The sequence below is a fragment of the Macaca thibetana genome, chromosome 2 (assembly GCF_024542745.1).
Source record: "Macaca thibetana thibetana isolate TM-01 chromosome 2, ASM2454274v1, whole genome shotgun sequence".
In the NCBI taxonomy this organism is placed as follows: domain Eukaryota; kingdom Metazoa; phylum Chordata; class Mammalia; order Primates; family Cercopithecidae; genus Macaca; species Macaca thibetana.
Window position 1 is genome coordinate 103,293,305 of NC_065579.1, and position 27,568 is coordinate 103,320,872.

Consider the following 27,568-nt stretch of genomic DNA (forward strand, 5'->3'; position numbering starts at 1 on the left):
TCCTCAAACCCATCTTAAAATGTTCCCAGGCACCCTGTTGCATCAACCTGCTGGGTTTTGTTCTCAAATGCTTAGGACTGCTGGAAACTATTTTCTGTATTATTTGTGTCATTTGTGCCTCTGCCCACAAAGGTGAGCTGCATATGTAAGAGGATTGATTTGTCCCAGCTATGTGTCCAATGGCCAGAGTTGTATCTCCCGCTGATTTTTTTTTTTTTTTTTTTTTTTCTGAGATGCAGTCTCACTCTGTTGCCCAGGCTGGAGTATGGTGGTGTGATCTCGGCTCACTGCAACCTCCACCTCCTGGGCTCAAGCCATTCTCCTCCTGCATGAGCCTCCTGAGTAGCTGAAATTACAGGCGCCCACCAACATGCCCAGCTAATTTTTGTATTTTTATCAGAGACAGGGTTTCACCATGTTGGCCAGGCTGGTCCTGACCTCAAGTGATCCTCCCACCTCGACCTCCCAAAGTGCTGGGATTACAGGCGTAAGCCACCGCGGCCAGCCTCCCGCTAATCCTTGGCTGGCTGGAGGAGTTCACTGGGTGCTCTCAACCCAGTCCAGCATCTGCCTGCTGGCTTAAAGCATCCTCCACATACCCTTCTGACTTGGCACCCTCTTCAAAGGCAGCAGGGGATACTACCAGTGGCCAGCAAGAGTTTTCTTTCTTTTTTTTTTTTTTTTTGAGATGGAGTCTTGCTCTGTCGCCCAGGTTGGAGTGCAGTGGTGCAATCTCGGCTCACTGCAAGCTCCACCTCCCAGGTTCACGCCATTCTCCTGCCTCAACCTCCCGAGTAGCTGGGACTACAGGCGCCCGCCACCACGCCTGGCTAATTTTTTTTGTATTTTTTTAGTAGAGACGGGGTTTCACTGTGTTAGCCAGGATGGTCTCGATCTCCTGACCTCATGACCCGCCCGCCTCGGCCTCACAAAGTGCTGAGATTACAGGTGTGAGCCACCGTGCCCGATCGCCAGCAAGAGTTTTAATCCATTTTTCTTTTTTTTTTTTTTTTTTTTTTTGAGACGGAGTCTTGCTCTGTAGCCCGGGCTGGAGTACAGTGGCCGGATCTCAGCTCACTGCAAGCTCCGCCTCCCGGGTTTATGCCATTCTCCTGCCTCAGCCTCCGGAGTAGCTGGGACTACAGGCGCCCGCCACCTCGCCCGGCTAGTTTTTTTGTATTTTTTTTTTTTTTAGTAGAGATGGGGTTTCACGGTGTTAGCCAGGATGGTCTCGATCTCCTGACCTCGTGATCCACCCGTCTCGGCCTCCCAAAGTGCTGGGATTACAGGCTTGAGCCACCGCGCCCGGCCTTTTTTTTTTTTTTTTGAGACGGAGTCTCGCTGTGTCTCCCAGGCTGGAGTGCAGTGGCCGGATCTCAGCTCACTGCAAGCTCCGCCTCCCGGGTTCACGCCATTCTCCCGCCTCAGCCTCCCAAGTAGCTGAGACTACAGGCGCCCGCCACCACGCCCGGCTAGTTTTTTTGTATTTTTAGTAGAGACGGGGTTTCACCATGTTAGCCAGGATAGTCTCGATCTCCTGACCTCGTGATCCACCCGCCTCGGCCTCCCAAAGTGCTGGGATTACAGGCTTGAGCCACCGCGCCCGGCCAAATCCATTTTTCTTAACGATTTGAGGTAAATGAGTAATTGCTACCAGTATACAAAACAATTTATTTTAAAATCATGACTGCTTTATCATAGGATTTCTAAATGTATTCTTTTTCAGCTTAAGAAAACCATTAGGCAGCTACATCAGACTGTGGTGTTCATGATAAACACTGGAGGCCCAAAAGTAGAGAAAGAATTTTAGTGTGCCTATCAGTTCAAGGTTGCTTTTTTTTTTTTTTTTTTTTTTTTGAGATGAGTCTCTCTCTATCGCCAGGCTGGAGTGCAGTGTGGTGCGATCTCAGCCCGCTGCAACCTCCACCTCCCACGTTCAAGCAATTCTCCTGCCTTAGCCTCCCAAGTAGCTGGGACTACAGGTGCGTACCATCTCAACTTACTGCAACCTCCACCTCCTGGGTTCAAGTGATTCTTCTGCCTCAGCCTTCCAAATAGCTGGAACTACAGGCACCCGCCACCAAGCCCAGCTAATTTTTGTATTTTTAGTAGAGATGGGTTTTCACCATGTTGGCCAGGATGGACTCAATCTCTTGACCTCATGATCCGCCTGCCTCAGCCTTCCAAAGTGCTGGGATTACAGGCGTGAGCTATTGCTCCTGGCTAGTTCAAGTTTTTAAGGAATTAAGCTCAGGCTTCTGCATTGCCACACACACCCTTGCTTTTTCATAGGCCTGCTGCTTGACAAAGCTACGGACCCAGTAAAGATTAATCAGGTATAATTGAGTCTGTCCGGGGTTTGACAAACAGCATCATGACCAAGGTGAGCATAGCCCAAGGCTATGTGACTGCCCAGAGACTCAGCTTGGGGTTCTGAGGCACATGGCCAGTAGTAGCAGGTCACTAGCCAGGCTGTCATCCTGGGCCTGGGAAGGACAGAAGGTGGTTTTCCCTACCCAGCATACACAGCTGCCAGGGAGCCTGTCTGACCTCTTGGCCGGACAGAGGACTACCTGCTCAAGAAGCAGTCCCTAGCTGTGTCCATGGAAGGTGTACTTCCACCCTGTTTGAGACTTGTGCCTCTCTGGATTCTGGTTTGTAAATCTCCTTGGGAGGCAGCAGAAAGAGGGTTGTATGTGTTTCCATGGGAGCACACACAATTTGCATGACCACTGCAGAGGCCATGGCTACAAAGTCCCAGGCTCTCCCTGGCAGGGTTAGCCCCTATTCTTGGCACTGGTGAGGGTGCCAATGGCGCACAGCCAGCCGAAAATTTTGGTGGCCCTGGCTCCAGGTAAAGGCCGTCGTTACCAAGAGCCAGCAGCCCTCCATCTTCCCACTCAACACATAGGTCCCTGTGTGCCTTCCTTGGAAAAGAATGTACACGTATGTGACATCCAGCTGCAGCCACTGTTGCAGGGTGGGCTGCAGCTCTGCAGGGGGCAGTGGTCCTGTCTTCAGCACCTCTAGTCTGGAGTACAGGTCGCAGTCCCAGGGGCCAGAGGAAGTACTGTTGTGCCTGGAGAACCTGACCTTCACTGCTGAGTGGGAACAGAGGGGCTGGTGAGGAGATGGGCCTCTAGGAGTCCTTCCTAAACCCCCAAGAGTGTTTAATCCACCAGTCCCCTCCACCTGGTCTTGTCTGATGCTCTGCCCTTAGAATCAGGCTCTTAGGATGCCACCTTCCTCAGCAGAATTTTTGGCTTCGTTTTGTTGTTTTAGCAATGTCCTATGCTTGTAAAGGAATTTTTTCTTTTCGTTCTAACCAGGCATAGCATTTGGGTATTCCCTCTTACGTTGCCTCAGCACCGAGCCAGGAGCTGCATTGGAGGCACTTGGCACTTGGAAGAGGTGTGTAAAGCTACAGGCCCAGGACTCATCAAAGTCACTGGTGCAGAGAGTGCCCAGGACCTCCTTGGAGGAGCCTGCATCCTGCAACTTGCAGTCCCTGCAGCTGGCACGCAGTGCTGGGAAGAGGGGCAGGGCGAGGCACCTGTGGTTGTGGTTGGGGTGGAGTGAGGAGGGTGTGGAGGGGGCTGATCCCTCCCACTTTTCCCTCTTTTTTACCCTTTTTGAGAGGGATGCCTGCTGTAGGTGACATTGAGTACAGTTTACCTGATCCCCTGGGGAATCATTTGAAAGGGGTGGGGCAGAGCAAGGTGGAGACCAGCCATGTGCAGACTCACATGGGCAGTCCAGGCGGGAGCTGTTTTTGGCCATGGCAGTGATGCAGAGATCATGGCCCAAGGGGAAGCGTCCACAGCGCAGGATGGCTGGCCAGGGGTAGCCATAGCAGGCCATGATGGGCTCGCAGCTGACCTGCATGGCCTCGCACAGGCTGTGGGAGGGGTAGATGACCCTTTGGGGGAAAGGGTTGGGGGCTGCACTGCCACAGGCTGGGCACCCAGATCATCTGGAACCTCTCCATGTTCCTACCCCTGTCTAGTGGCCTGGAATTCTCTGGTTGCTGGGCAACGACACTGGTCGCCTAGCAACAGCCCTGTAGCCTGGCTTTCCCACTTTCCCCACATCTCAGTCCTCAGCTCTGCCTCTTCACTCCCAGTGCTTCTGTCTTATCTCCTCCGCCTCCTCCCACTCAAGTGTCTTGCCAGCTTTCCAGTGCACCTCGCCCTCCAGTTCTGTGGCCATCCAGTGTCTGCGAGAGGCAGCCTGCACCTTGGGCCTTTACTGTCCATCTTAAAGTGAGGAAGCAGGGCCCTCCCTCTTGTCCTGAAAGGCCTTCAGGGCACCGCAGCCACGGCTGGGGTTGGCAAACAGTACAAGGGCTTGATCCTGAGTTCTGCTGACATGGCCACCCAGAGGCTCTGGGAGGGAACTGTTGTTCACAGGATAGGTTAGGCTGGGGAAGAGGAAACAGCCTTGGGATCTCTGGACTCTCTGAGAGAAAAGGCCACCAAAAGGGCCTCTGCTCCATCTCTTGCCAGGGTCTCTTTGGACAGACAGAGCTTCCACACCTCAATGGAGAGGAGGTCCCAGCCCATCTGCCCCCAACCCCCAGCCTGAAGTGACTTGTCCACCTGCCCTGTCTTGACATTCAAGAGCCCTTGACCACCATTGGTGGTCTCCTGCCTAAGGGCACCTGGTTCCCTCTGTCTGGAACACTCTAATAAAACGATCCATTATCCTCCCTGTCCCTGTCGGTGCCCAGCCCTGATAGGTGCTCACTGAAGACCTGAGCCACCAGAGCAGGGCCCTGAGGGAGCCCTCCAGGGTCATGCACCTGGAAGCCCCTGTCCTACCTGTCAAGGCATACAGGGGCAAAGAGCAGAGGAAAAGGCAGGCATCGGTGTGGCACTCCCGGGCAAGCAGGGGCAGCCAGCTGACCAACTGCTGGATGGCCTCAGCTGCTGTGTCGTGGTCCAGCAAGTTGAGCAGCAGCATCTGTGTAGCCAATATCATGGCATAAGGCCATGGCTTGGGGAATGGGCATGCACCTCATGCAGCCCCAGGGAGCCCCTGACCCTGCCTTCACCCCACAGCATCACCAGCGTCACCAGCAGCCACAGCCCTCGCTTCATCACTGCCTTCTGTGCCTTGGTCTTAATGAACTGAGGTTGAGGGTTTTATAGGGCTATTCCTGCACCCCAGGAGCCAACAGAGGAGCTCCTGCAGGGGTCTGTACAGCTCCGAGGTGCCTGGACCCACCTGGTGAGGCCCCAACATGCTGACTGGGCTGTTTGTTTTTGATTAGCACACAGCGGGGGACTGTAGAGGCTGGAGGCATCTCCACTGGGCTTGCGGATTACTGGCACCTAATAAACTGAAGAAACCTGGGCCTGTGTTTTCTTTTTCTGGCTTCCTTTTTCTTTCTTTTAAAATTTTGAGTTAAGCAATCAGGAGGTGACTCTGTTGATTTGCAATTTGATCTAACCCATTGTTCCACAGGGCTGTCTCCCCTTGGATCACACCCTTTCTGGGTTTGCTGGGGTAACATGATCACGCAGGCCACTAGTGGGGGCCTTTGTCCTATCCTCAATGTTATCACGTCAGGGTCACCTGCTCCTAGTAGCTGAATCTGGTCATGAGCATGGTTTCTGGAAAACAGCACGCTGGGTGGCCCGTGGCAAGGCACTTATTTCTCTGTGCTTGGGTTTCCTCTTAGATAGGACGGTTGAATTAATGGGGCCTGGCCTTCTAGGGTAAGTATAAGGATTGAGGAGTTGATATGTATGAAGTACTTAGGACAGTGCCTTGGGCAGAGTTTGTGCTACCTAAGTATTTTCTGTTGTAATTACTATTAAAAACCACTCCAGGCCAGGTGTGGTGGCTCATGCTTATAATCCCAGCATTTTTGAGCCTGAGGTGGAAGGATCGCTTGAGCCCAGGACATTGAGACCAGCCTGGGCAACATAGGGAGACTCCATCTCTACAAAAAATAATAAAATAAAATTTTAAAAGCTCCAACCCTGATGCTGAGCGGCCATTTTCCTTCCTCTTAGCAATGGCTGGAACTTTGTGCTGGAAGTGTAACTGAGAGAAGTGGCAGGCCACTCCGCAGGTAGCAGTGCCGCCCTTCCTCCAATCAGCTCCTCTGTGTGCTTCTTGTCCCCCAGTGAAGTCCTCTCTCCCAGCAACAAGGGAAGGAAGCAGGGCCCATGCTCCCACTCTGGAAGTGTCTGGGGCTACCAGAATGTGGGCTCCCTAGATGTGAGGCTCAGGTTCTAGCTCCACCAAGCCACCTACCAGCTATGCCTGGTGTGCAGGCAGCCAGCCACTGAAGCCAAGCCCCAGACCTGACTAATCTTTACTCAGGGGTGTAGAAGCATAGAGTAGGCACTCAGTGAACATTTGTACCAGGGAAGGAATTGAGGAAGCAAAGGATACCCTGTGATATCTTTTCAGAGAGCAGTATCTGCCCCAAACCTGAGTAACCCTCAGTGATCTTCCAGCATTGGGCAACTCGGCCCTGGTCAGATGGCCAGCACCCATCTACGCAGGAAATTGGAGGGGAAGGCCCTTGGACTGGCCTAAAGCATTGGACGTCTTGTGCTTTTTTTATTTGAATAATGCTGAAAAGTTAAAATGAAAGCAAGAAGCAGCCACCATATCCCCATTTTAAACATTTATACCCAGTAAGAAGTAGCAATCAACCCTCTGCCCTTCAGGACCACCCTCTAGCCTTCAGGACCACCCTCTAGCCTTCAGTCCCAACCCAAAGATGGGTCAGCCCATATCCAGGTTAGCTCTGGCTCACCTCCCAGGGCTCTCCTGGAAAATGTGTGCTCTCATCATCAAGAGAGGTCCCACATTTCCAACGCCAGTCAGCCTTTGCAGGACAACTCAATCTTGACAAGTCAGAATCAAGGGGTCTGTAAAGTCCTCCATCCTCCAGACTTGGCGGCCATTGAGGGACATGCAGTACCCCAGGAACCTGCAGGGAGGAAGGTACTGGGTGCACCGGCGCCCTGGCTCAGTCCTTGGCCTCACCCACCTCCTCTTCTGGCAGAAATCCCCGGCTTCCTGACTGATGACGAGTGTCGGCTCATCATCCATCTGGCGCAGATGAAGGGGTTACAGCGCAGCCAGATCCTGCCCACTGAAGAGTATGAAGAAGCAATGAGCACTATGCAGGTCAGCCAGCTGGACCTCTTCCAGCTGCTGGACCAGAACCGTGATGGGCACCTGCAGCTCCGTGAGGTTGGAATCCTGGGACCTGAGTAGGCTCAGGGTGGGAGTGCCCAGAATCACCTTTCTGGTGGCCAGGTCACTTGTCCAGCCCAGCCCTGGTCCCAAGAGTCAGACACCACCCAGACCTGGTCCCAAGAGTCAAATACCACCCAGACCTGCCTGGGCATACCCAGACCTGGGGGGGTCCCCTTTCCCTCTAGAGAGCCCCTGGCTATGCTGGGAACCTCAGAAGGTGGCAGGAGAATCCACCTGAGGTTGATGGCATTTATTACCATAGTTTTCAAGGGATGGACCTTCTATAGCCTGCATTCCTTGCTGTCATGGCTGGGGGCCCCACAGAACTCATGGTGGATGGGGTGGCAGCTTTGAGGTGGCCAGCAGCCTGCCTCTCTCTCTGCATACCTCTCACACACTCTACAGCCAGGCTGGAGGGCCAAGCTTCTGCGAGAAGTCTGGCAGAGTGGTGGTGGGGGCACTGCCCACACAGAACACCCCACTGAGCCTGGTCTTCCTGAGGGGCCTGGTGGTCATGCCCTAACCAGGTCTCTCCCTGGTGCCTGTTCTCCCTTCACACCCAGGACTTGGCTTTCCCCATCTCACCCGGAGCATCTGAGTGGGACACAGGCCTGTCCTTCACTCTGCTTCCACCCAACAGTGCTCTCCATGAAGGCCACAGGCCCTTAGTCCGGGAACGCAAATGGCCCTATGCCTCTTGACCCCCAGCCCCCAGCCTTCTCCTCAGATGCTCTGTACCTTTCTTTCTTTTTTTTTTTTTTTTTTTTGAGACAGAGTCTCGCTCTGTCGCCCAGGCTGGAGTGCAGTGGCACGATCTCAGCTCACTGCAAGCTCTGCCTCCCGGGTTCACACCATTCTGCCTCAGCCACCCAAGTAGCTGGGACTACAGGCGCCCACCAACACGCCTGGCTAATTTTTTTGTATTTTTAGTAGAGACGGAGTTTCACCGTGGTCTCGATCTCCTGACTTCGTGATCCACCCACCTCGGCCTCCCAAAGTGCTGGGATTACAGGCGTGAGCCACCGCGCCCAGCCTGCTCTGTACCTTTCTACCTGCACTCACTTCAGCCCAATGGGCTCTGCCCTGTGTCCTCATCCATGCCCTCACCTGAACACTTTGCTCCACAACAAGCACTGGGCCATCTGTTCTCTGCTGGCTCTCCATCACTGGGGTAACCCATTGAGGGACCCTCTTATGCTTTAGGTCCTGGCCCAGACTCGCCTGGGAAATGGATGGTGGATGACTCCAGAGAGCATTCAGGAGATGTACACCGCGATCAAGGCCGACCCTGATGGTGACGGTGAGCTCACACCTCTGCACAGTCCTATCCCTGCGAGACTCCTGCCCACTCCCAGGTGCACCATTTTGAAAACTTGGGCCCTTCCCCCACAGCCAGGCAGCCTCTCTGTAACCCTTTATAGTGGCCAGAGATGGGGAGGCAAGGTCCCAGCCTTGCTTTTTACCCCTGCCTGGGAAGTAGGCAGGCAGCCAGGCCCCTCGTTCCCCTTGGTGATGGTCTTGTGAGGGCAGTTCTTAGAGACCCTTTTGATAACATCAGGCAGAGTTGAGAGCCTGAGGACAGGAAGTAGGGCTGCTAGTTGGCAGAAAACAGAGTGGGTGGAGCAGGAGCAAGGCAACAGTGAGGCCAGCTAGAGCTTGGCTGTTTACCCTGCTCCATCCATCTCTCCAGCCAGACACGAGGTCCATCCCAGCAGACAGCCTCCCTGGTCTAAATGAGATCTCCCTTGCCTTCCTCTTGTCCACCTGGAGTCATGCTGAAGCGCCTAAAGTGGTAGTGCTGCTAACTGTGCTAACTGCTGGGGAGGGGTGGGCCGGGAAGCTGTCAGGCAAGTGGTGCCCCCTCTGGTAATAACTCTCAAGAGGTTTCTGAGGTGTGATCATCACTCTCATGCCCAAATTCTGGACCAAGAAAGGAAGATACAGCAGTTAAAAAGGACTTGGAAGAGTCGCTTTGCGGCTGGTGAACCAGTGAAGAATCTGGCCATGACCTGTGGCTGGATGGCTGCCATACTGCTACGGGTCCCAGAACAGAGGTGGTGACAGGCTCACAGCCCTCGAATGTCCCCCACCCTCAGAGGAATCTGGGCCAGAGTGGAAGGTGACGTCCTCAGGTCAGCCAGAATAACATGGAGCAAAGATACCAGCTACTCTTCCAGAACCCCAAGAGGGTGGAGCCCCTGCTTAATGGTTTGAGCAGGGGCAGTGGAGAATGTTCTCATGAGAGGGGGTGGCCTGACTTTCATTGCTAATGTGGGCTGGTAATGCAGCAGCCAGGGCTGGTGAGGTAGGTTCCACTCAGGATGAGACCTGAGGTCGTGAGGAACTCCCTGGGGACTGGCCCTACTTGTACCCTGACATATGTATGTAAGGCCCTGGATGAGGCCCAGCACTGCCTGCTCTCTCCTCACCCTCCACAGGCTGGAGAGTGGCCACCACTCTATACAGCCAGGCTGGAATGCCAGGGCCCTGGCCATATGGCTCAAGCTTCCTTTGGAGAACCTTCTCTGGCCACTCTAATAGGGGGTGGGCCTCTTCCTTCTTAGGGCCAAATTAGGGCTTAAACTGAGAAAAGGAACTGCTCTGGGTCTTCCCGTAAAGCCTGTTGTGACAGAAACCAGGTTCATCTGACCCAAAAGTCCAGATGGGGGACAAGTGTACATGGCCCCTCAGTGCCTGAGGTCAGGGGCTGCTGCTGCCTTTGGGGTAGGTAGGGAAGTGCAGCCTGTCACTGTGGTGTCCCAATATGGGCTTGGCGAGCATTGATGGTGGGTGCCCTGTGCAGGAGTGCTGAGTCTGCAGGAGTTCTCCAACATGGACCTTCGAGACTTCCACAAGTACATGAGGAGCCACAAGGCAGAGTCCAGTGAGCTGGTGCGGAACAGCCACCATACCTGGCTCTATCAGGGTGAGGGTGCCCACCACGTCATGCGTGCCATCCGCCAGAGGTGAGCACCTGAAACTGTTCTCACTGGAGCAGGGGGAGAAGACTGGGCAGGGCCTCCACAGAAGCCCTTGTCTGGGGCCAAGAGGACAGAATGTATTAACCCATTTGGGATTAAGTTCCATTTGTTAGACCAGGATTGGGACCCACTGAAAGACAGGCAATTAACAAAGGCAAATTAGCCCTCTGCGCAGGCGCACAGTGGGCCACTGGGATTAGAGAGACTGAGCACTTCTTTTCTGCTGATAAATGACCCCTTATCTTTGCCCACAGGACCCCTTCTGTCAGAGCAGGCAAGGGTTTTTAAATAAACAACTTCCTTCCACGGAAGGAGGACCTCAGGACTCCTGCCCCTTTATTTAGTGGAAATGTCATCATTTCCACACAGCAGGTGTCTCTGTCTTTGGCATCTGAGGGAGAAGGACTCATCATGAGTAACCTCTTCCTGCTCTTACAGGGCCAGTCTGAGATGGCTTAAGGGACTTCCAGGGGAGGTGGGTAGGGGCAGAGCTTGTGGCAGGCCCAGGGTCCACCTTGGCCAGCTCCTTCAGGTCACCACCTTGCCTGGGCTGCCCAGCCAAATGCCTGCTGCCCACCAGGGTGCTGCGCCTCACTCGCCTGTCGCCTGAGATCGTGGAGCTCAGCGAGCCGCTGCAGGTTGTTCGATATGGTGAGGGGGGCCACTACCATGCCCACGTGGACAGTGGGCCTGTGTACCCAGAGACCATCTGCTCCCATACCAAGCTGGTAGCCAACGAGTCTGTACCCTTCGAGACCTCCTGCCGGCAAGTATCTCCCAACTGGGGGCTGCCTTCAATCCCCAGACCAGGAACGCCCATGACACAGGCACAGCCCTGCACTGTGGGCATGCCCCTTGGCATGGGGCCAGGAGATTGCCTGGTTATCCCAGTCAGTGATGCCCTCACCTCTCCCCACAAGCTATTTACCAAATGGCTGGATAGGGGTGGCTACTGGCCATGGTGTCCACTGGAGTCAACAGTCAACACAGACTGAAGTACCCACAGACACCAAAACTTGCCCCCAGAGTTCTGAAGCAAGGGGCAAGGCTGGGCCCCCAGCTTGTCTTGCCCATTCCCTCAGGTGTGGATCTTGATTCCACTTAGAGAAGCTGAAGCTGTGCCTCCCTCCCCTGTCAAGGCAGTTCTTTCCTCTTCAGGTGGCTGTTCTGGACCAGCCCCTTCTGATCCCCAAGGAGCCCTTCAGCATGCCCTGTTGCTTCTGCTAGCCTGCCTTTCCCTGCCAGGCCCTTGCTCGGGGCCATGGCATTTAGCTAAGTGCACCTGTGATCTTGGCCAAAAAACCATTGCAACTCACAGTAAGAGACTGGGTTTGGGGGAAGGAGGAGCTAGGGACATTTTGGCACTGGCCTGCCCTATTGTCACCCATCCTAGTCTGTCCTGGTCCCTGGCAACAGGAACCTGGGCAGCTTATCCTGCCCACAGGTAAGCCCCCGGGAGCATCCACAACTGGGGACCTGCTCAGTGGCCCCCCTGCCTTACAGCTACATAACAGTGCTGTTTTATTTGAACAACGTCACCGGTGGGGGTGAGACTGTTTTCCCTGTAGCAGATAACAGAACCTACGATGAAATGGTAAGGGTCGACCGCGCTATTACTCTTGTGGGCTGGCAGGGGCTTGGGCAAGTGAAGTACACACCTCTCCAGGTCTAAGGATGTGGGCCCAAATGATTCCTTGGGCATATCTGGTTGGTTTCCCTTTGGTCACCCTTGGCTGGCCTGGCCATAGTGGGGACAGGTTGAACACCCCACCACCCTGCTGCCCACAGAGTCTGATTCAGGATGACGTGGACCTCCGTGACACACGGAGGCACTGTGACAAGGGAAACCTGCGTGTCAAGCCCCGACAGGGCACAGCAGTCTTCTGGTACAACTACCTGCCTGATGGGCAAGGTGAGGGTCTATGGCCAGGCCTGGGGGGTGCCCTGAGGACAGCTTCCCTTTACCCAGTCCCCATCTGCCACAATGGAGGTCTGTTTCTGGCTGCTTTCCAAATGGTTTTCTGCTCCTGGTGCCTCCCAAAGGCCATCCTTAGTGGCTTTAGCAGACCGCCCCAGGACCTGTACTGCCTGTTGGGTTATCCCCATCACTATCATTCCCTGATGCCCCAGACTTCCTACTCCCTGGGGCTTGGGACACATGTCCCTTGCCAACCCAGGGTGGGAAGGGATATGGACAGGCCCAATAGCAAGAAAGCCGGTTTCAGAGGGCCAGTGGTGTTGACTACACATTAGTGGGGTGAGATGAGGAGCCCCCAAGGAAGCCTTGGGTCTGGGTGTTTGCTACACAAGGAATGCACAGCTGGACCCACCTTGGTCATGCTCTTGGTCCCTATGAGGCCAAGCTTTGGCCAGCCCAGCCTAGGATCTCATGTCACCCTCCTCTTCTAGGTTGGGTGGGTGACGTGGACGACTACTCGCTGCACGGGGGCTGCCTGGTCACGCGCGGCACCAAGTGGATTGCCAACAACTGGATTAATGTGGACCCCAGCCGAGCGCGGCAAGCGCTGTTCCAACAGGAGATGGCCCGCTTGGCCGGAGAAGGGGGCGCCGAATCGCAGCCCGAGTGGGCTCTGGACCGGGCCTACCGCGATACGCGCGTGGAGCTCTGAGGGAAAAGTTAGCCCCAGTTCCCAGCCGCAGGTCGCCAGTTGCCCAAGATCGGGGGTCCAACTGTCCCTCTGTCCTGTTGCAGACTGGCCAATGTTTTGCCCCACCCCGCCAGCCGCAATACGGCGCAGTTCCTATATTCATGTTATTTATTGTGTACTGACCCCATCTGCCCCGTCAAATAAAAAACCCACAAGGTTGGAGCCGCCTGGCCGGACAAGCTCCGGGTCGGCGGGAGGGAGTCCGCACCAGGTGCGGCAGGCTGCCAGTTAGGAGCGCCCTGCAAGCGTCACGTGAGGGGGCGGGGGAAGGGCTACCCCTCCGCGGGCCCCGCCAATCATGAGCTGGATTTCGTGGGACGAAGGGTCGTTATTGGACAACCGCCGCGGGCGCCCTGGTCTCTGCTACCTGTAGCTGAGGGCGCTGTTGATGGGCAGCGCGGCGCGCCGGGAAGGCTCGTTCTCGCGAGAGTTCAGTTCCCTTCTTAGCCGTGGCTGCCTCAGCACCTCGAGAATCGACATGGACGGTCTCGAGGGCTACGTTTGCCCGCTGGCAACCTCGGAGCTTATACTCCTCCCAGTCACGGGTCTGGAGTGCGTGGGGGACCGGCTGTTGGCGGGTGAGGCTTGGCTTGAGGCACGCCAGGGGGAAAGGGGGAAAGAAACAGCGCCTGCCAGGGGCGGTGCCACAGGGACAAAGGGATGCCCTGAGGAGAGGACGGGCAGCAGGTTGAGGCCGGTCGGAGGTGAGAAGGGAGCCCAGGAGACGGCGGGGACGAGGGCCAACCTGAGGACGGCGGGGCCCGAGAGACAAAGCTGACGTGGCTGCTGCGGCGCTTCATAAACTTCAGCCCGCATGGAAAGGGCGGGTGGAACCCCGGGATGGTGCAGGGGAACGCGGCCGCGCGGAGGCGTAGGCACGGGAGCGGAGGGTTGAGGGGGTGTGCTCCCTTCTAGGAGATGGGCGGGGGCTTGGCCTCTCCCACGGAGACCAGGCAGAGCCGGGAGGTGGAGAAGGAGGCCCCTCGGGGGTGTGGCCTCTTGGGGAAGGCGGGGCCGGGAGAGGGCAAGGGTGTGCCCTCTCGAGGGCGGGATGAATCTCTTCCCGCTAAGGTGGGGGTGGAGATATTCTGAGGAGGATGGCGTCGCGGAAAATGGCGGATGAGACCTTTACGTGTAGGGGGCGGTGCCCGGGGAAGCGGGGCCTGAGACCTCTCCTGAGATGGTTGAGGTCCAGGAAATCAGGTGTGGAGGTTCGTCCCTCCAAGGAGAACCGGGTCGCAAAGGACAGGCGAGGCCTGGGACTTGAGGTGTCAGAGTCCAGGCTGGTCTCGAACAGTCATTATGTGAAGCCGCTAATGACCTTTTTTGGTCCTACTGAGTTGTATAAGGGTCCTGAGGCAGGGCCTTGGCGGTCAGGCCTTGAGTGAGTTGTCACCAGTCCTAAGAGGGTGTGTGTGTGGGATGGGGATGATCCAGTTTCGATCTGGTGTGGGGGTTCTTGGAGCTTGGAGTTCCTACCCCAAGCTAAACTCCTAAGGCCCCTGGAGGGGGAACAGCTAAGCGGAAACTCAAAGAACCACAAGAGTGAACTAGGAAAAGGGGTGAGTTCCTGGCAGAGGGTAAGCATACCAAAGGCCTTGAGGCTGGAAGAATCTGTCATTATGGGGGAAGGAGGGAATTCTTGTGAAGTTAGAGCAGGAATGGAGCCTGGGAGGAAAGGAGGCTGGACAAGCCAGCAGAGGCCACTTTGTTTCAGGCCTTGATCTGACTTTATCCCTAAGGGCAGTGGGGAGAACCTATTGAAGGGTTTTAAGGTGGGGAATAACTTGGGAAATGAAGTTTAAGAAACTGCAAGTAGGCCGGGCGCGGTGCCTCAAGCCTGTAATCCCAGCACTTTGGGAGGCCGAGACGGGCGAATCACGAGGTCAGGAGATCGAGACCATCCTGGCTAACACGGTGAAACCCCGTCTCTACTAAAAAATAGAAAAAACTAGCCGGGCGAGGTGGCGGGCGCCTGTAGTCCCAGCTACTGGGGAGGCTGAGGCAGGAGAATGCCGGGAACCCGGGAGGCGGAGCTTGCAGTGAGCCGAGATCAGGCCACTGCACTCCAGCCTGGGCGACAGAGCGAGACTCCGTCTCAAAAAAAAAAAAAAAAAAAAAAAAAAAACTGCAAGTGAATTCACTTCTGTGGCTTCCAGAGTGACTTTTATATAGCTACAATTCTGTTTTTTTGGGGTTTTTTTTGAGACAGTCTTGCTCTGTCACCCAGGCTGGAGTGCAGTGGCACAGTCTTGGCTCACTGTAACCTCCACCTCCCAGGTTCAAGTGATTCTCCTGCCTCAGCCTCCGGAGTAGCTGGGATTACAGGTGTCCACCATCATGCCCAGCTAATTGTTGTATTTTTGGTGGAGATGGGGCTTCACCATGTTGGCCAGGCTGGTCTCAAACTCCTGACCTCAAGTGATTCGCCTGCCTCAGCCTCCCAAAATGCTGGAATTACAGGCATGAGCCACCACACCTGGCCTCTCTAGCCTATTCCTGAGCTCTTCATTTCCTGTTCCATCTACCATACTCAATGCTCTTGCCTACCTCAGGATAATCATACTTGCTGTTTTCTCCACCAAGAAAGCTGCAAACCCTCCCATCCGCGGCCTCCCCATCTCCCAGTCCCCCTCTTCTGCCTGCCTTCCTCTGGCTAACTGCTGCTTATCCTTGAATCCTAATTCTAAATATTGTGTCCTCAAGTTGTCCTCCCCTTACACTTACCCAGTCTGGTTAGATTAGATCGGGGTTTTCTCAGTCTTGCCTCTATTGACCTTTTAGACCAGATGATTCTTTGTTTGAAGGCTGTGCGTGCATTGTACGATGTTTAGCATCATCCCTGGCCTTAGTTGCCAGTAGCACAACCCCTGGAGACAGCCAAAACTGTCTGCAGTTATTGCCAGATGTCTCCTGTGGGGAAAGTTGCCCCCTGCGGAGAACCACTGGATTAGACTTTCTCATTTTACATCTTTTATTTTCTTTTTGCGTTGTCAAAATCTTTCTCATTTTTACTTTTTTTTTTTTTTTTTTGAGTCAGGGTCTTGCTCTGTTGCTCAGGCTGGAGTGCAGTGGTGTAATCTCAGGTCACTGCAACTTCCACCTCTTGGGCTCAAGAGATGCTCTCACCTCAGCCTCCCAAGTAGCTGAGACTACAGGCGTGCACCATCATGCCCAGCTAATTTGCATAATTTTTTTAGAGGCGGAGTTTTACCATGTTGCCCAGGCTGGTCTCAAACTCCTGGGCTTAAGCGATCCTCCTGCCTTCCAAAGTGCTGGGTTTACAGGCCTGAGCCACTGTATCAGGCCTCATCTCTATTATTATTTTTTTTTATTAAAAAAAAGTGAGGTGAGGAGGAGACTCTGAGTTTGAGAAATTTGTGGTCGAACTGAACATCAAGAGTGATTGATGAGGCTAGGTGTGGTGGCTCACTCCTGTAATCCTAGCACTTTGGGAGGCTGAGGCGGGTGGATCATGAGGTCAGGAGATTGAGATCATCCTGGCTAACACAGTGAAACCCTGTCTCTACTAAAAATGCAAAAGATTAGCCAGGCGTGGTAGCGGGTGCCTGTAGCCCCAGCTACTTGAGAGGCTGAGGCAGGAGAATGGCGTGAACCTAGGAGGCAGAGCTTGCAGAGAGCCAAGATCATGCCACTGCACTTCAGCCTGGGTGGCAGAGCAAGACTCTGTCTCAAAAAAAAAAAAAAAAAAAAAAAAAAAAAGTGACTGATGAGGCCGGGCACAACGGCTCACACCTGTAATCCCAGCACTTTGGGAGGCCAACGTGGGTGGATCACCTGAGGTCAGGAGTTCAAGACCAGCCTGACCAACATGGTGAAACCCTGTCTCTACTAAAAATATAAAAACTGGCTGGGTGCCATGGCTCACGCCTGTAATCCCAGCGCTTTCGGAGGCCGAGGTGGGCGGATCATGAGGTCAGGAGATTGAGATAATCCTGGCTAACATGGTGAAACCCTGTCTCTATTAAAAATACAAAAAATTAGCCGGGCGTGGCGGCAGGCGCATGTAGTCTCAGCTACTCGGGAGGCTGAGGCAGGAGAATGGCGTGAACACGGGAGGCGGAGCTTGCAGTGAGCCGAGATCGTGCCACTGCACTCCAGCATGGGCAACACAGCAAGACTCTGTCTCAAAAAAAAAAAAAAAACTAGCCAGGCATGGCGGTGGGCCCCTGTAATCCCAGCTAAGCTACTCGGGAGGCTGAGACAAGAGAGTTGCTTGAACCCTGGAGATGGAGGTTGCAATGAGCCGACACAGTGCTACTGCACTCCAGCCTCAGCGACAGAGTGAGACTCTGTCTCAAAAAAAAAAAAAAAAAAAAAGAGTGACTGATGAGGAAAACAAAGTCAGCACTTAAAGTCCAGCTGAAGCTGAGACCAAGGATTTTCTTTTTTCCCTTTTTTTTTTTTTTTTTTTTTTGAGACGGAGTTTCGCTCTTTCACCCAGGCTGAGTGAAGTGGTACGATCTTGACTCACTGCAACCTCCACCTGCTGGGTTCAAGCGATTCTCCTGCCTCAGCCTCCCGAGTAGCTGGGATTACAGGCACCTGCCACCATGCCCGGCTAATTTTTGTGTTTTTAATAGAATGGGGTTTCACCTTGTTGGCCAGGCTGGTCCTGAACTCCTGACCTCAGATGATTCATCCACCTTGGCCTCCCAAAATACTAGGATTACAGGTGTGAACCACCGCGCCTGGCCGAGATCAAGTATTTTCTTTTTTTTTCTTTTGAGACGGAGTCTCTCTTTGGCCTCCCAAAGTGCTGGGATTACAGGCATGAGCCACCGCACCTGGCCGAGGATTTTCTCAACCAAGGATTTTCTAAGATTCAAGCTGCAGGATTGTGTGTCCTGATGCGTTCATAGGCTACATGCCGAGAAGTTTCCCTGATCCCCATCTCTTCCCTGTGGGTCATCAGAGTTAGGTACATAGCTCTGACATGGCTCTTTGCCTCTGTCTAGGTGAGGGTCCCGATGTCCTGGTGTACAGCTTGGACTTTGGTGGGCATCTGCGGATGATAAAGCGAGTACAGAACCTGCTTGGCCACTATCTTATCCATGGCTTCCGGGTGCGGCCAGAGCCTAATGGAGACTTTGACTTGGAGGCCATGGTGGCTGTGTTTGGAAGCAAGGGACTCCGAGTTGTGAAAATTAGCTGGGGACAGGGCCACTTCCGGGAGCTTTGGCGCTCTGGCCTGTGGAACATGTCTGACTGGATTTGGGATGCACGCTGGCTTGAGGGAAATATAGCCTTGGCCCTGGGCCACAACTCAGTGGTCCTATATGATCCTATAGTAGGGTGCATCCTGCAAGAGGTGCCCTGCACAGACAGGTGCACCCTCTCTTCAGCCTGCCTGATTGGAGACGCCTGGAAGGAGCTGACCATAGTGGCAGGTGCTGTTTCCAACCAGCTCTTGGTCTGGTACCCAGCAACTGCCTTAGCAGACAACAAACCTGTAGCACCTGACCGACGAATCAGTGGGCACGTGGGCATCATCTTCAGCATGTCATACCTGGAAAGCAAGGGTTTGCTGGCTACAGCTTCAGAAGACCGAAGCGTTCGTATCTGGAAGGTGGGCGACCTGCGAGTGCCTGGGGGTCGGGTGCAGAATATTGGGCACTGCTTTGGGCACAGCGCCCGTGTATGGCAGGTCAAGCTCCTAGAGAATTACCTTATCAGTGCAGGAGAGGACTGTGTCTGCTTGGTGTGGAGCCATGAAGGTGAGATCCTCCAGGCCTTTCGGGGACACCAGGGACGTGGGATCCGGGCCATAGCTGCCCATGAGAGGCAGGCCTGGGTGATCACTGGGGGTGATGACTCAGGCATTCGGCTGTGGCACTTGGTAAGGCGTGGGTACCGGGGATTGGGGGTCTCGGCTCTCTGCTTCAAGTCCCGTAGTAGGCCAGGTACCCTCAAGGCTGTGACGCTGGCTGGCTCTTGGCGACTGCTGGCAGTGACTGATACAGGGGCCCTGTATCTCTATGACGTCGAGGTCAAGTGCTGGGAGCAACTGCTAGAGGATAAACATTTCCAGTCCTACTGCCTGCTGGAGGCAGCTCCTGGTCCTGAGGGCTTTGGATTGTGTGCTATGGCCAATGGGGAAGGTTGTGTCAAGATTGTCCCCATCAACACTCCAACTGCTGCTGTGGACCAGACCCTGTTTCCTGGGAAGGTGCACAGCTTGAGCTGGGCCCTGCGTGGTTATGAGGAGCTCCTGTTGCTGGCATCGGGCCCTGGTGGGGTAGTAGCTTGCCTAGAGATCTCAGCCGCACCCTCTGGCAAGGCCATCTTTGTCAAGGAACGTTGTTGGTACCTGCTGCCCCCAAGCAAGCAGAGATGGCACACATGCAGTGCCTTCCTACCCCCAGGTGACTTCCTGGTGTGTGGTGACCGCCGGGGCTCTGTGCTACTGTTCCCCTCCAGACCAGGTCTGCTCAAGGACCCTGGGGTGGGAGGCAAGACTGGGGCTGGTGCTGGGGCACCTGGAGTGGGTAGTGGTAGTAGTGGGGGTGGGAATGCTTTCACTGGGTTGGGCCCAGTGTCTACCCTGCCCTCTCTGCATGGGAAGCAGGGTGTGACCTCAGTCACATGCCATGGTGGCTATGTGTATACCACAGGGCGCGATGGCGCCTACTACCAGCTATTTGTACGAGACGGCCAGCTCCAGCCAGTCCTAAGGCAGAAGTCCTGTCGAGGCATGAACTGGCTAGCTGGGCTCCGTATAGTGCCCGATGGGAGCATGGTTATCCTGGGTTTCCATGCCAATGAGTTTGTGGTGTGGAGCCCGCGGTCACACGAGAAGCTGCACATTGTCAACTGTGGTGGAGGGCACCGTTCGTGGGCATTCTCTGATACTGAGGCGGCCATGGCCTTTGCTTACCTCAAGGATGGGGATGTCATGCTGTACAGGGCTCTGGGTGGCTGCACTCGGCCACATGTGATTCTCCGGGAGGGTCTGCATGGCCGTGAGATCACTTGTGTAAAGCGTGTGGGCACCATTACCCTGGGGCCTGAATATGGAGTGCCCAGCTTCATGCAGCCTGACGACCTGGAGCCTGGCAGTGAGGGACCTGACTTGACTGACATTGTGATCACCTGTAGTGAGGACACTACTGTCTGTGTCCTAGCACTCCCTACAACAACAGGCTCAGCCCATGCACTCACAGCTGTTTGTAACCACATCTCCTCTGTACGTGCTGTGGCTGTATGGGGCATTGGCACCCCAGGTGGCCCTCAGGATCCTCAGCCAGGCCTGACTGCCCATGTGGTGTCTGCGGGGGGACGGGCTGAGATGCACTGCTTCAGCATCATGGTTACTCCGGACCCCAGCACCCCAAGCCGCCTCGCCTGCCATGTCATGCACCTTTCGTCCCACCGGCTAGATGACTATTGGGACCGGCAACGCAATCGGCATCGAATGGTCAAGGCAGACCCAGAGACCAGGTAATGTATGCTCCTGGGCAGGGTATGGTATGGGTCATGCAGATGCTCCCAGGCTTGCAGGCTCCACCTGACAGCTGCGTGTTGTCCCTGCAGGTACATGTCCCTTGCTGTGTGTGAACTTGACCAGCCCAGCCTTGGCCCCCTTGTGGCTGCAGCCTGTAGTGATGGGGCTGTAAGGTGAGAGCACAGGGCCCAGTGGGGCGGGAGACAAAGGAAGTAAGGTTGTTTAGGATGCATTCTAAGCTAGGCCACCCCCCGCCCCCCAGGCTCTTTCTCTTGCAGGATTCCGGGCGGATTCTGCAGCTCCTTGCTGAAACCTTCCACCATAAGCGATGTGTCCTCAAGGTCCACTCCTTTACACATGAGGCACCCAACCAGAGACGGTGAGAGGGGCTGGATGATGGTCCTGCATGGGCTGGGTGGGGGGGTTCCTGTTGAGCTTCATCTCTGTCATTGACCAGGCTGTCTTTTCCTGGCTTCCAGGAGGCTCCTCCTGTGCAGTGCAGCTACTGATGGCAACCTGGCTTTCTGGGATCTCACCACCGTGCTAGACCATGGCTCCACTGTCCTGGAGCCTCCAGTGGATCCTGGGCTTCCCTACCGTGAGTAGCTAATGTGCAACCATGGCTACCCCTCCTCACCTGTCACATAGCCCTCACACATGTGACAGGCGGGGCCCTGACAACTACCGTCTTCCTTCAGGGCTTGGCACCCCCTGTCTGACTCTGCAGGCCCACAGCTGTGGTATCAACAGCCTGCACACGTTGCCCACCCGTGAGGGCCACCATCTCGTGGCCAGTGGCAGTGAAGATGGATCCCTCCATGTCTTCGTGCTTGCTGTGGAGATGCTAGAGCTAGAAGAGGCTGTGGGAGAGGGTGGGCTGGTACCCCAGCTGCGTGTGCTAGAGGAATACTGTGTCCCCTGTGCACATGCTGCCCATGTGACAGGCCTCAAGATCCTAAGCCCAAGTATCATGGTCTCAGCCTCCATTGATCAACGGCTGACCTTCTGGCGTCTGGGGCATGGTGAACCCACCTTCATGAATAGCACTGTGTACCATGTGCCAGATGTGGCTGACATGGACTGCTGGCCTGTGAGCCCTGAGTTTGGCCACCGCTGTGCCCTTGGGGGTCAGGGGCTTGAGGTTTACAACTGGTATGACTGAGGTATCCCACGGTGGCCGGTGTGCTGGGCATGGGGCCTGCTCGCAGACAGCATGGAGCAGGGATGGGCTGTCTGTGCCCATGCTCAGCATGCCTTGAGGGGAGGAGGTGGCGGCCGCGGGTTCCTGACATCGGTCCAGGAACTGAAGGTGAGTGGAGTGCTGCCAAGAATATGCCCCACTCCCCATGACAAGACAGAACTTTGTAACAGTACCAATTTATTTTGGCCGTGGGTTTTTGCTTTTTTTCCAGTTGATGACTTTGTGAACATTCCCAAATATTGGAGCCTCTGTGGCCTCAGATGTGGCTCAGTGGAGGGAGACCCAGCATAGCCAGGCCAGTATGGAGCACCTCACGCACAGCCCTCAGAAGCTGCAGGCGGACGAACATCTGACCAAAGCGGTGTGGTCGAGGCTCCTGAAAGAGAAGGGGCCTACTGGTCTCATCCTCTGCTTCCTTTGTCTTTACCCTGTACCTCTCTGCATGTTCCAAACCCGTTTTTGCTGTGCGCTCACCCCTAGGATGTGTACTCGGTTGTAGTAGGAGCTGAAATCCATGCTGAGCTGTACCAGGAACTTGCACATCTAGAGACAGAGACTGAGTCACTGGCCCATCTCTTTGCTCTTGTGCCCCAGGCCAGAATAAAGAATAGAGTGTAGAGTGTCCTGGTTGTGCCTCACCATCTCTGTGCGTGCAGTGATGTGGAGCCCTGGGGCTGTGCAGTCCAGCATTGCTGTCTGGCTCAGCAGATCCGGAAAGGGGAGGATATTGTTGAAGAGCAACAACCACTCACCCTGTGGGGGAGAAAGGTGCTGGGAGGGGAAGTCCAGGCTTCCTTTGTGCCAGCTACCGGGAGGGACACTCACCTCATCATGTAGTAGTGAGAAGTCCAGACTGCTCACAGGAGGAAAAGTGGGGTACAGACCTTGTTCCATACTACACTTGTAACTCTCAAAGAGTGTGGCAAGACGGGCACAATTATACATGACAAAGGTGCCACTCTTTGTGCCCTTTGTGGAGATGTTCTTGTCAGCCAGAGCCAGGAAGAGCTAGGGAATAGGAGCACAGCTGCAGAGAGAAGGCAGCCACCACACCCGGTACCCCAGCACTGGCCCTGTCAGGCTCCCAGGCTCACCTGACTCTGTGGGGCTGTGCTCAGCATCTCAAACTTGATGGTGGCCACAGAGAGAACACCAAAGATCTCTGTCCAGGCTGGATCTGAGGGAGTATAGGATTGGTCATTCAGTCTGCAGGCAAAGGCAGGGATGCAAAAAACCTGCCCCTAACCCAGAACATAGCCAGGGTTTCCCAGGCATACCTTGGGCCAGATCCCCACCATGCTTCAGTGCTGAGGCCTTGCACACCTGGGCATGCCGGAACCTGTGTTTGGAAGAGAGGCCAGTGGGCAGGGTCGTGAGTGAAGAGTCCCCCCACACTACCCTGGCTAAGGCTGGTGTTTCTCCCAGCCTCACTCACTTGTAGTACTCAGGGGCAGTCATCAGAGGGCCAGGTGCACCAGCTACTTTCACAGGGCCACAGATCAGGTGCTTCTGTCAGGAAGATGGCAGGGGCTCAGCCTAGTTGGCACTACTCTCCAGGAAGTCCCTTGAGGAGCCCAAATCTGGTGCCTCTACTCAGCCCATATTCTCTCAAATTGGAACTGCCAGGTTGAGTGGTTCCTTCTACCCAGCTTCTCAGGCTACGCACGGTTCAGCCTTCTCAACCTGGTCTTTGGTGTTCTTGGGATGTGTCTACAGAGCCCCCCCTTCCCCAGAGCTTCCGCACCTGCTGCACATGCCCTCTCAAGTCCAGCAACTCCCCCAAGATCAAGTGTCGGTTTCTGGACCTGTCAGCTAACAAGCCCCTCAGTGGGTTTTCAAGGGCCCCCTGAGGTTAGGGGTTAGGTCATCATTAACCCACCTGTCTGAGTGGAGCCTTGTCAACCAACTTCCGCCAAAGCAGGTCCAACTTCTGTTGCTGGAACTCCTCCTCACAGCTAACAACATGTACAACCAGGCAGCTGTCTGTACCAGTATCTGGGGACCCAGCCTAAGGGAGGACAATCATAACTGTGGAAGTACAGTATACTTGGTTTGGGAGAACCTACAGGGCTGGGAGTCACTAACCAGGCCTGGGTGGCTGTCCTCTGGCCAATGCCATAGAGCCTCCTGCAGCTCAGCTAGCACAGACAGGAGATCCTCAGTCACTGCAAAGAGAACAGACAGGTGCTGAGGCTGGCAAGAAGCGGAGATGTCCCCACCCCTACCTGCTCCTGCCTTTTCTGGCCTTGCTAGGCTACAGGTCCTACCCAGACAGTTGTCCAGGTTGGAGTCATAGCCAGCTGTGCGGCCCTGTTCTTCCACCAGCTCCTTCAGACACAGTCTGCCTAGGATGCCAGGGGACAGTGTCCTCCCGTCATGAGCAGAGGTAACTTCTTCAAGGGCGTGGCTCCTCAGGGTGTGGGAGGAAGCTCTCTCCGAGGCAGCGGGCCAGTCCACCCGCAGTTGCTGCAGGAAGGTCAGCATGTGCGGATCCTGCACAGCTGGCACTAGGCGCACGCACACCCTGGGAAGGGAGGGCGGTCGCCTCAGCCTGAGCAGCTGGTCCAGCTCGCCAAGACTTCCCACCTCCAGCCGCTGTCCCCAAGGGCGACGCCGCTCGCTCTCTAGGTCCCCGGTAGTCCCACCTTCTCCATTCCGGCCCTGAGGCCCCGCTCACCCGTGAGCGCGCAGAGCTCGCGCCAGGTGATCAGCCACGAGCACCGTACGCAGCTGGCTCAAGCGGAGTGCGCAAGGGGAGCTGCGCAGGGCTGGGCAGTGTAGTAAGACGCGCTGGCCCGGCAAGGCAGGCAAGGCGGGCGTGGCATAGGCGGCCACGGCGCTGAGGACGCGCTCGAAGACCGCGGGCCGCTGCAGTTGGAGAGACAGACCCGCGGGAGTCGGCGCGCAGCGCAGCACCGGGGCCACGCCGGGACCCTGCAGGCAGGCGAGGGCATGGAGCAAATGCTCGGGTACCTGCGGGAGAATGGGCGTGTGAGCGCGCCACAGCACGGGACCCAACTCCCAGCCGCACGGCCTCGCCCGGCTCACGCCCACCTGGCCGTCATCGAAGCGCGCCTGCAGCGCGCGGTGCGGTGCCAGAAAGTCTCGGGAACGCAGGTGGCGGGTGCGCGTCTCCTTGATCCATACCGGACTGCCAGGCCCCAGGGCCGCGTTGAGGGCCCCCAGCGTCTCCCCAACCCCAAGGCGCCTGGTCGCCATGGTGACCGGAAGGGGTAAGCGGAACCGGAAAAAGAATTTACGTAGGTGAACTTCCGGAAAGGACCGACTGGCTGGGGCGGGTATGCGGCGGCGGTCAGCGTAAGAGGACAGATTCCGCCAGCAGGAGCCGTGTCGGCTACTTTCGACCTACCACCCCCAGCGCCCCTTCCGCGCTGTCCACTTGCACAGCCGGGCCCTGGATCTGAAATCTCGGGAGTCCCTCCCGGGCCTAGGGTTCTTTCCCTGTGGCCAGGTCTCAACCAGGAAAAGGATCCTCGCGACCCGGTGGGGGATCGGAGAGGGTACCGTCTCTTCTCATCGATGTCTCACATCTTTGTGTTAACATTTCATTTCTCCCATTTTACACATGACGAATACTTGTCACTGGAATAAGGCAGTATAACATTAAGGCCACTTTCACGACCTACTTAAAACATCGTTTTAAAAAGAATAGTGTTCCGCGGTTTCAGGTTATTTGCAAGCATTTTCTCGTTTGAGATATGAGTGTTTTTCTTTTGTTTGAGACGGAGGCTTGCCCTTATCTTCCAGGCTGGAGTGCAGTGGCACGATCTCGGTTCACTGCAGCCTCCGCCTCCCGGGTTTAAGCGATTCTCCAGCCTCAGGCTCCCGAGTAGCTGGGATTACAGGCGCCCGCCACCACCCCGGCTAATTTTTATATTTTTAGTAGAGATGTGTTCCGCCATGTTGGCCCGGCTGGTCTTGAACTTCTGACCTCGTGATCTGCCCGCCTTGGCCTCCGAAAGTGCTGGGATTACAGGAGTCAGCCACTGCGCCCAGCCCAGGTCGTCTTTATGCCCAATAAATGCGCACTCTTGATACAATTGCCAGTTTTCTTCTCTTGATACCTGAGAAATTACAACCATCATGATGCCTTCCAAAATGACCAGCTTTTTTTTTTTGAGACGGAGTTTCACTCCTGTTGCCCAGGCTGGAGTGCAGTGGTGCGATCTTGGCTCACCACCGCAACCTCCCCCTCCCGGCTTCAAGTGATTCTCCTGCCTCAGTCTCCCAAGTAGCTGGGATTACAGGCATGCGCCACCATGGCCGGCTACTTTTGTATTTTTAATACTTTTAATAGAGACAGGGTTTCTCCAAGTTTGTCAAGCCTCGAACTCCCGACCTCAGGTGATCCGCCTGCCTCGGCCTCCCAAAGTGCTGGGATTACAGGCGTGAGCCCCTAAACCCGGCCCAGAATGACCAGCTTTTAATGTGACTCCTTTAACCTGGTGTGCTTTAACAAGGATCCTTACGCTTCCTGTTTTAGGCAACAGCCATTTACAGGCCAACCCAATAATGCGACCATAAGAAGTAGAAAAATAGGCCTCAGTTGGAATATCTTACTCCTCTACCAATAGGAAAGCTTTTTTCTTTCTCCCACAAAGATTCCCAAATGTTTTCATTTCACTGTAACATACTCACCCCCCCCCACCCCACCCCCATTCCTTTTAATAGAGAAGCTAACTCAGTAGAGAGTTGGGAAATCCGGAGAGCAGGGAAACCCAGGGGCAGGAAAAGCTTGGCAAGGCCCTTTTCTGGGCCAGGGCTGAGGCCCTGCTGGGAGGCGCCGAAAGAGCACTGGGCGGACACGACATTCCCGATGGCTTCTCGGGGGCCCACTCAACGGGAGTGATCGTGTCATTCCAAAGCGCTTTCCATTCTGAAGGTGCATAACCTGGAGACAACTGCTTGGCAGGGTTGGGAACCCTCAGCCAAACTGAGGACTTTAGATACACTCATCCACGAAGACGGTTGGGGTGGTTTTTCCCCAGGAAGTAGAGGGCTATCTTTAGCGAAATGCGGGCTGAGGCAGCCCTCGGGGACTCACTACCATTGCATTCCTACCCGGAGGTCCTGGGTCCACCCTCCCTCGCCAGTGCTCCCCAGGGTTCCAGAGATGGCCACCAGCCTCGGCTCTCCCACCTCTACACCCATCACCTCCAGCCTGAGGGCGCACCTGAGAGGAACTGAGACCCAAGCGGCTCAGTAAATTATGTCTGGGGGTCAGGGGCACCCCATCTGGGCCAGGGCGCTGCTCAGGCAGGAGAGCAGGGGACGAAATCCAAGCGCAGCTGGAATGCTCTGGAGACAACAGCTGCTTTTGGGATTCCGTTGCCCGCTGTCCAGCCGTTGGCGGGGGGGCGGGGGAGCTCCTGCCCCCAGGTCACTCGCCCTGGGGCCACATCAGAACCCGCCCATCCCCACTCCCAGGAGGAAGACCCGGGAGTAGGCTGTGAAACCGAGTCTAGAGGGAACAAGACGCTCACCTGGGCCCCAGAACAATAGAAGGGGAGGTGAGGGCCTCCCCTGGGACCGGGTCCCGATCCGGATTAGATCCGCGGGGCAGGATTAGCCCTGTTGGTCCCACGAAGCCTGCCTGGGCCACTGGTGCGGTGACGGTGGTGGGGCGGGCTTCGGAATCCGCCAGGAGGGAAGCGCGCCCGTGGGGCCGGAGAGGAAGTAAACCCGCGAGTCCGCCTCGGGGACACCCCCGCGCTCGTGGCCTTTGTCCGGTGACGCTGCCAGCGCCCAGAGCACCAGGAGCCGAAGGGGTCCACAGAGCAGCAGCGGGACCCCCGGAAACCCATTGCGACCGGCCCCAGGGGACCCACCACCAGGCCCCGACTGTGCCGAGCTTCCCGCTCGCTCGGCCCCGCGGGTAGCGAAGGCGACAATGTTCCCCTGAGGCCACGACACAGCCGGCGTGCCGAGATGCCCAAACCCCGCGCGGGCGCCAGCGACTCTCGCGCCAGTAGGCCCTTGACTTGGATCAAGACGGGGGACGGGGGAC

The 27,568-nt window shown here is 55.7% G+C and overlaps 4 protein-coding genes and 1 long non-coding RNA gene across 8 annotated transcripts in view; 4 read left to right on the plus strand and 1 right to left on the minus strand.

Annotated features, from left to right (window-relative positions):
• The window catches only part of P4HTM (prolyl 4-hydroxylase, transmembrane), a 19,716-nt gene extending 6,683 nt beyond the window's left edge, over positions 1 to 13,033 (plus strand). The window contains exons 4-10 of the mRNA XM_050780861.1: positions 7,028 to 7,218; positions 8,428 to 8,524; positions 10,028 to 10,190; positions 10,786 to 10,971; positions 11,709 to 11,799; positions 11,994 to 12,117; positions 12,615 to 13,033. Of these exons, the coding sequence (XP_050636818.1) occupies positions 7,028 to 7,218; positions 8,428 to 8,524; positions 10,028 to 10,190; positions 10,786 to 10,971; positions 11,709 to 11,799; positions 11,994 to 12,117; positions 12,615 to 12,835 (1,073 nt within the window). The 3' untranslated portion in view covers positions 12,836 to 13,033. The remainder of the gene's footprint in view (positions 1 to 7,027; positions 7,219 to 8,427; positions 8,525 to 10,027; positions 10,191 to 10,785; positions 10,972 to 11,708; positions 11,800 to 11,993; positions 12,118 to 12,614) is intronic.
• LOC126948774 (uncharacterized) lies at positions 1,617 to 5,355 on the plus strand. The gene is made up of 2 exons (XR_007723520.1): positions 1,617 to 4,262; positions 4,506 to 5,355. It is a non-coding gene; the product is annotated as an uncharacterized LOC126948774 (long non-coding RNA).
• On the plus strand, positions 12,982 to 22,162 carry WDR6 (WD repeat domain 6). Of its 3 annotated transcripts, XR_007723501.1 has the most exons (7): positions 13,185 to 13,452; positions 17,854 to 20,335; positions 20,429 to 20,512; positions 20,602 to 20,718; positions 20,819 to 20,937; positions 21,038 to 21,648; positions 21,752 to 22,162. XR_007723501.1 is itself a non-coding variant. In XM_050780727.1 (6 exons), the coding sequence occupies exons 1-6, from the start codon at positions 13,263 to 13,265 to the stop codon at positions 21,499 to 21,501; spliced, it is 3,456 nt and encodes a 1,151-aa protein (XP_050636684.1). In that variant the 5' UTR covers positions 12,982 to 13,262; the 3' UTR covers positions 21,502 to 22,162. The 3 variants fall into 3 exon arrangements, 2 of the variants coding, with proteins under 2 accessions (XP_050636684.1, XP_050636685.1); XM_050780727.1 differs by having other exon boundaries at positions 12,982 to 13,452; positions 21,038 to 22,162; XM_050780728.1 differs by lacking the exons at positions 21,038 to 21,648; positions 21,752 to 22,162 and having other exon boundaries at positions 20,797 to 20,931.
• DALRD3 (DALR anticodon binding domain containing 3) lies at positions 21,706 to 27,184 on the minus strand. Of its 2 annotated transcripts, XM_050780848.1 has the most exons (13): positions 27,045 to 27,184; positions 24,595 to 25,625; positions 24,218 to 24,513; positions 23,808 to 24,064; positions 23,626 to 23,705; positions 23,420 to 23,548; positions 22,976 to 23,049; positions 22,818 to 22,879; positions 22,635 to 22,717; positions 22,366 to 22,548; positions 22,180 to 22,293; positions 22,015 to 22,083; positions 21,706 to 21,916 (listed from the first exon to the last, which is right to left on the minus strand). In XM_050780848.1, exons 2-13 carry the CDS (start codon positions 24,757 to 24,759, stop codon positions 21,797 to 21,799), a joined length of 1,632 nt encoding a protein of 543 aa, XP_050636805.1. In that variant the 5' UTR covers positions 24,760 to 25,625; positions 27,045 to 27,184; the 3' UTR covers positions 21,706 to 21,796. The 2 variants fall into 2 exon arrangements, with proteins under 2 accessions (XP_050636805.1, XP_050636804.1); XM_050780847.1 differs by having other exon boundaries at positions 22,180 to 22,548.
• TCTA (T cell leukemia translocation altered) overlaps positions 26,785 to 27,568 on the plus strand; it is a 405,836-nt gene continuing 405,052 nt past the window's right edge. The window contains exon 1 of the mRNA XM_050781033.1: positions 26,785 to 26,788. The gene's annotated coding sequence lies outside the window, so the exon portion shown is untranslated. The remainder of the gene's footprint in view (positions 26,789 to 27,568) is intronic.

What these genes read in the sequence shown, in the direction of transcription:
- WDR6 (XM_050780727.1), top strand. Translation starts at nt 13,263, where the DNA reads ATGGGCAGCGCGGCGCGCCGGGAAGGCTCGTTCTCGCGAGAGTTCAGT. An exon ending in AAGGCAGACCCAGAGACCAG is followed by an intron (nt 20,336 to 20,428) that starts GTAATGTATGCT and finishes TTGTCCCTGCAG; the next exon opens with GTACATGTCCCTTGCTGTGT. An exon ending in TGTAGTGATGGGGCTGTAAG is followed by an intron (nt 20,513 to 20,601) that starts GTGAGAGCACAG and finishes CCCGCCCCCCAG; the next exon opens with GCTCTTTCTCTTGCAGGATT.
- DALRD3 (XM_050780847.1), bottom strand. Translation starts at nt 24,759, where the DNA reads ATGGCGACCAGGCGCCTTGGGGTTGGGGAGACGCTGGGGGCCCTCAAC. An exon ending in ACAAGGCTCCACTCAGACAG is followed by an intron (nt 23,050 to 23,419) that starts GTGGGTTAATGA and finishes TCTTCCTGACAG; the next exon opens with AAGCACCTGATCTGTGGCCC. An exon ending in TCACTGCACGCACAGAGATG is followed by an intron (nt 22,084 to 22,179) that starts GTGAGGCACAAC and finishes CTCTGTCTCTAG; the next exon opens with ATGTGCAAGTTCCTGGTACA.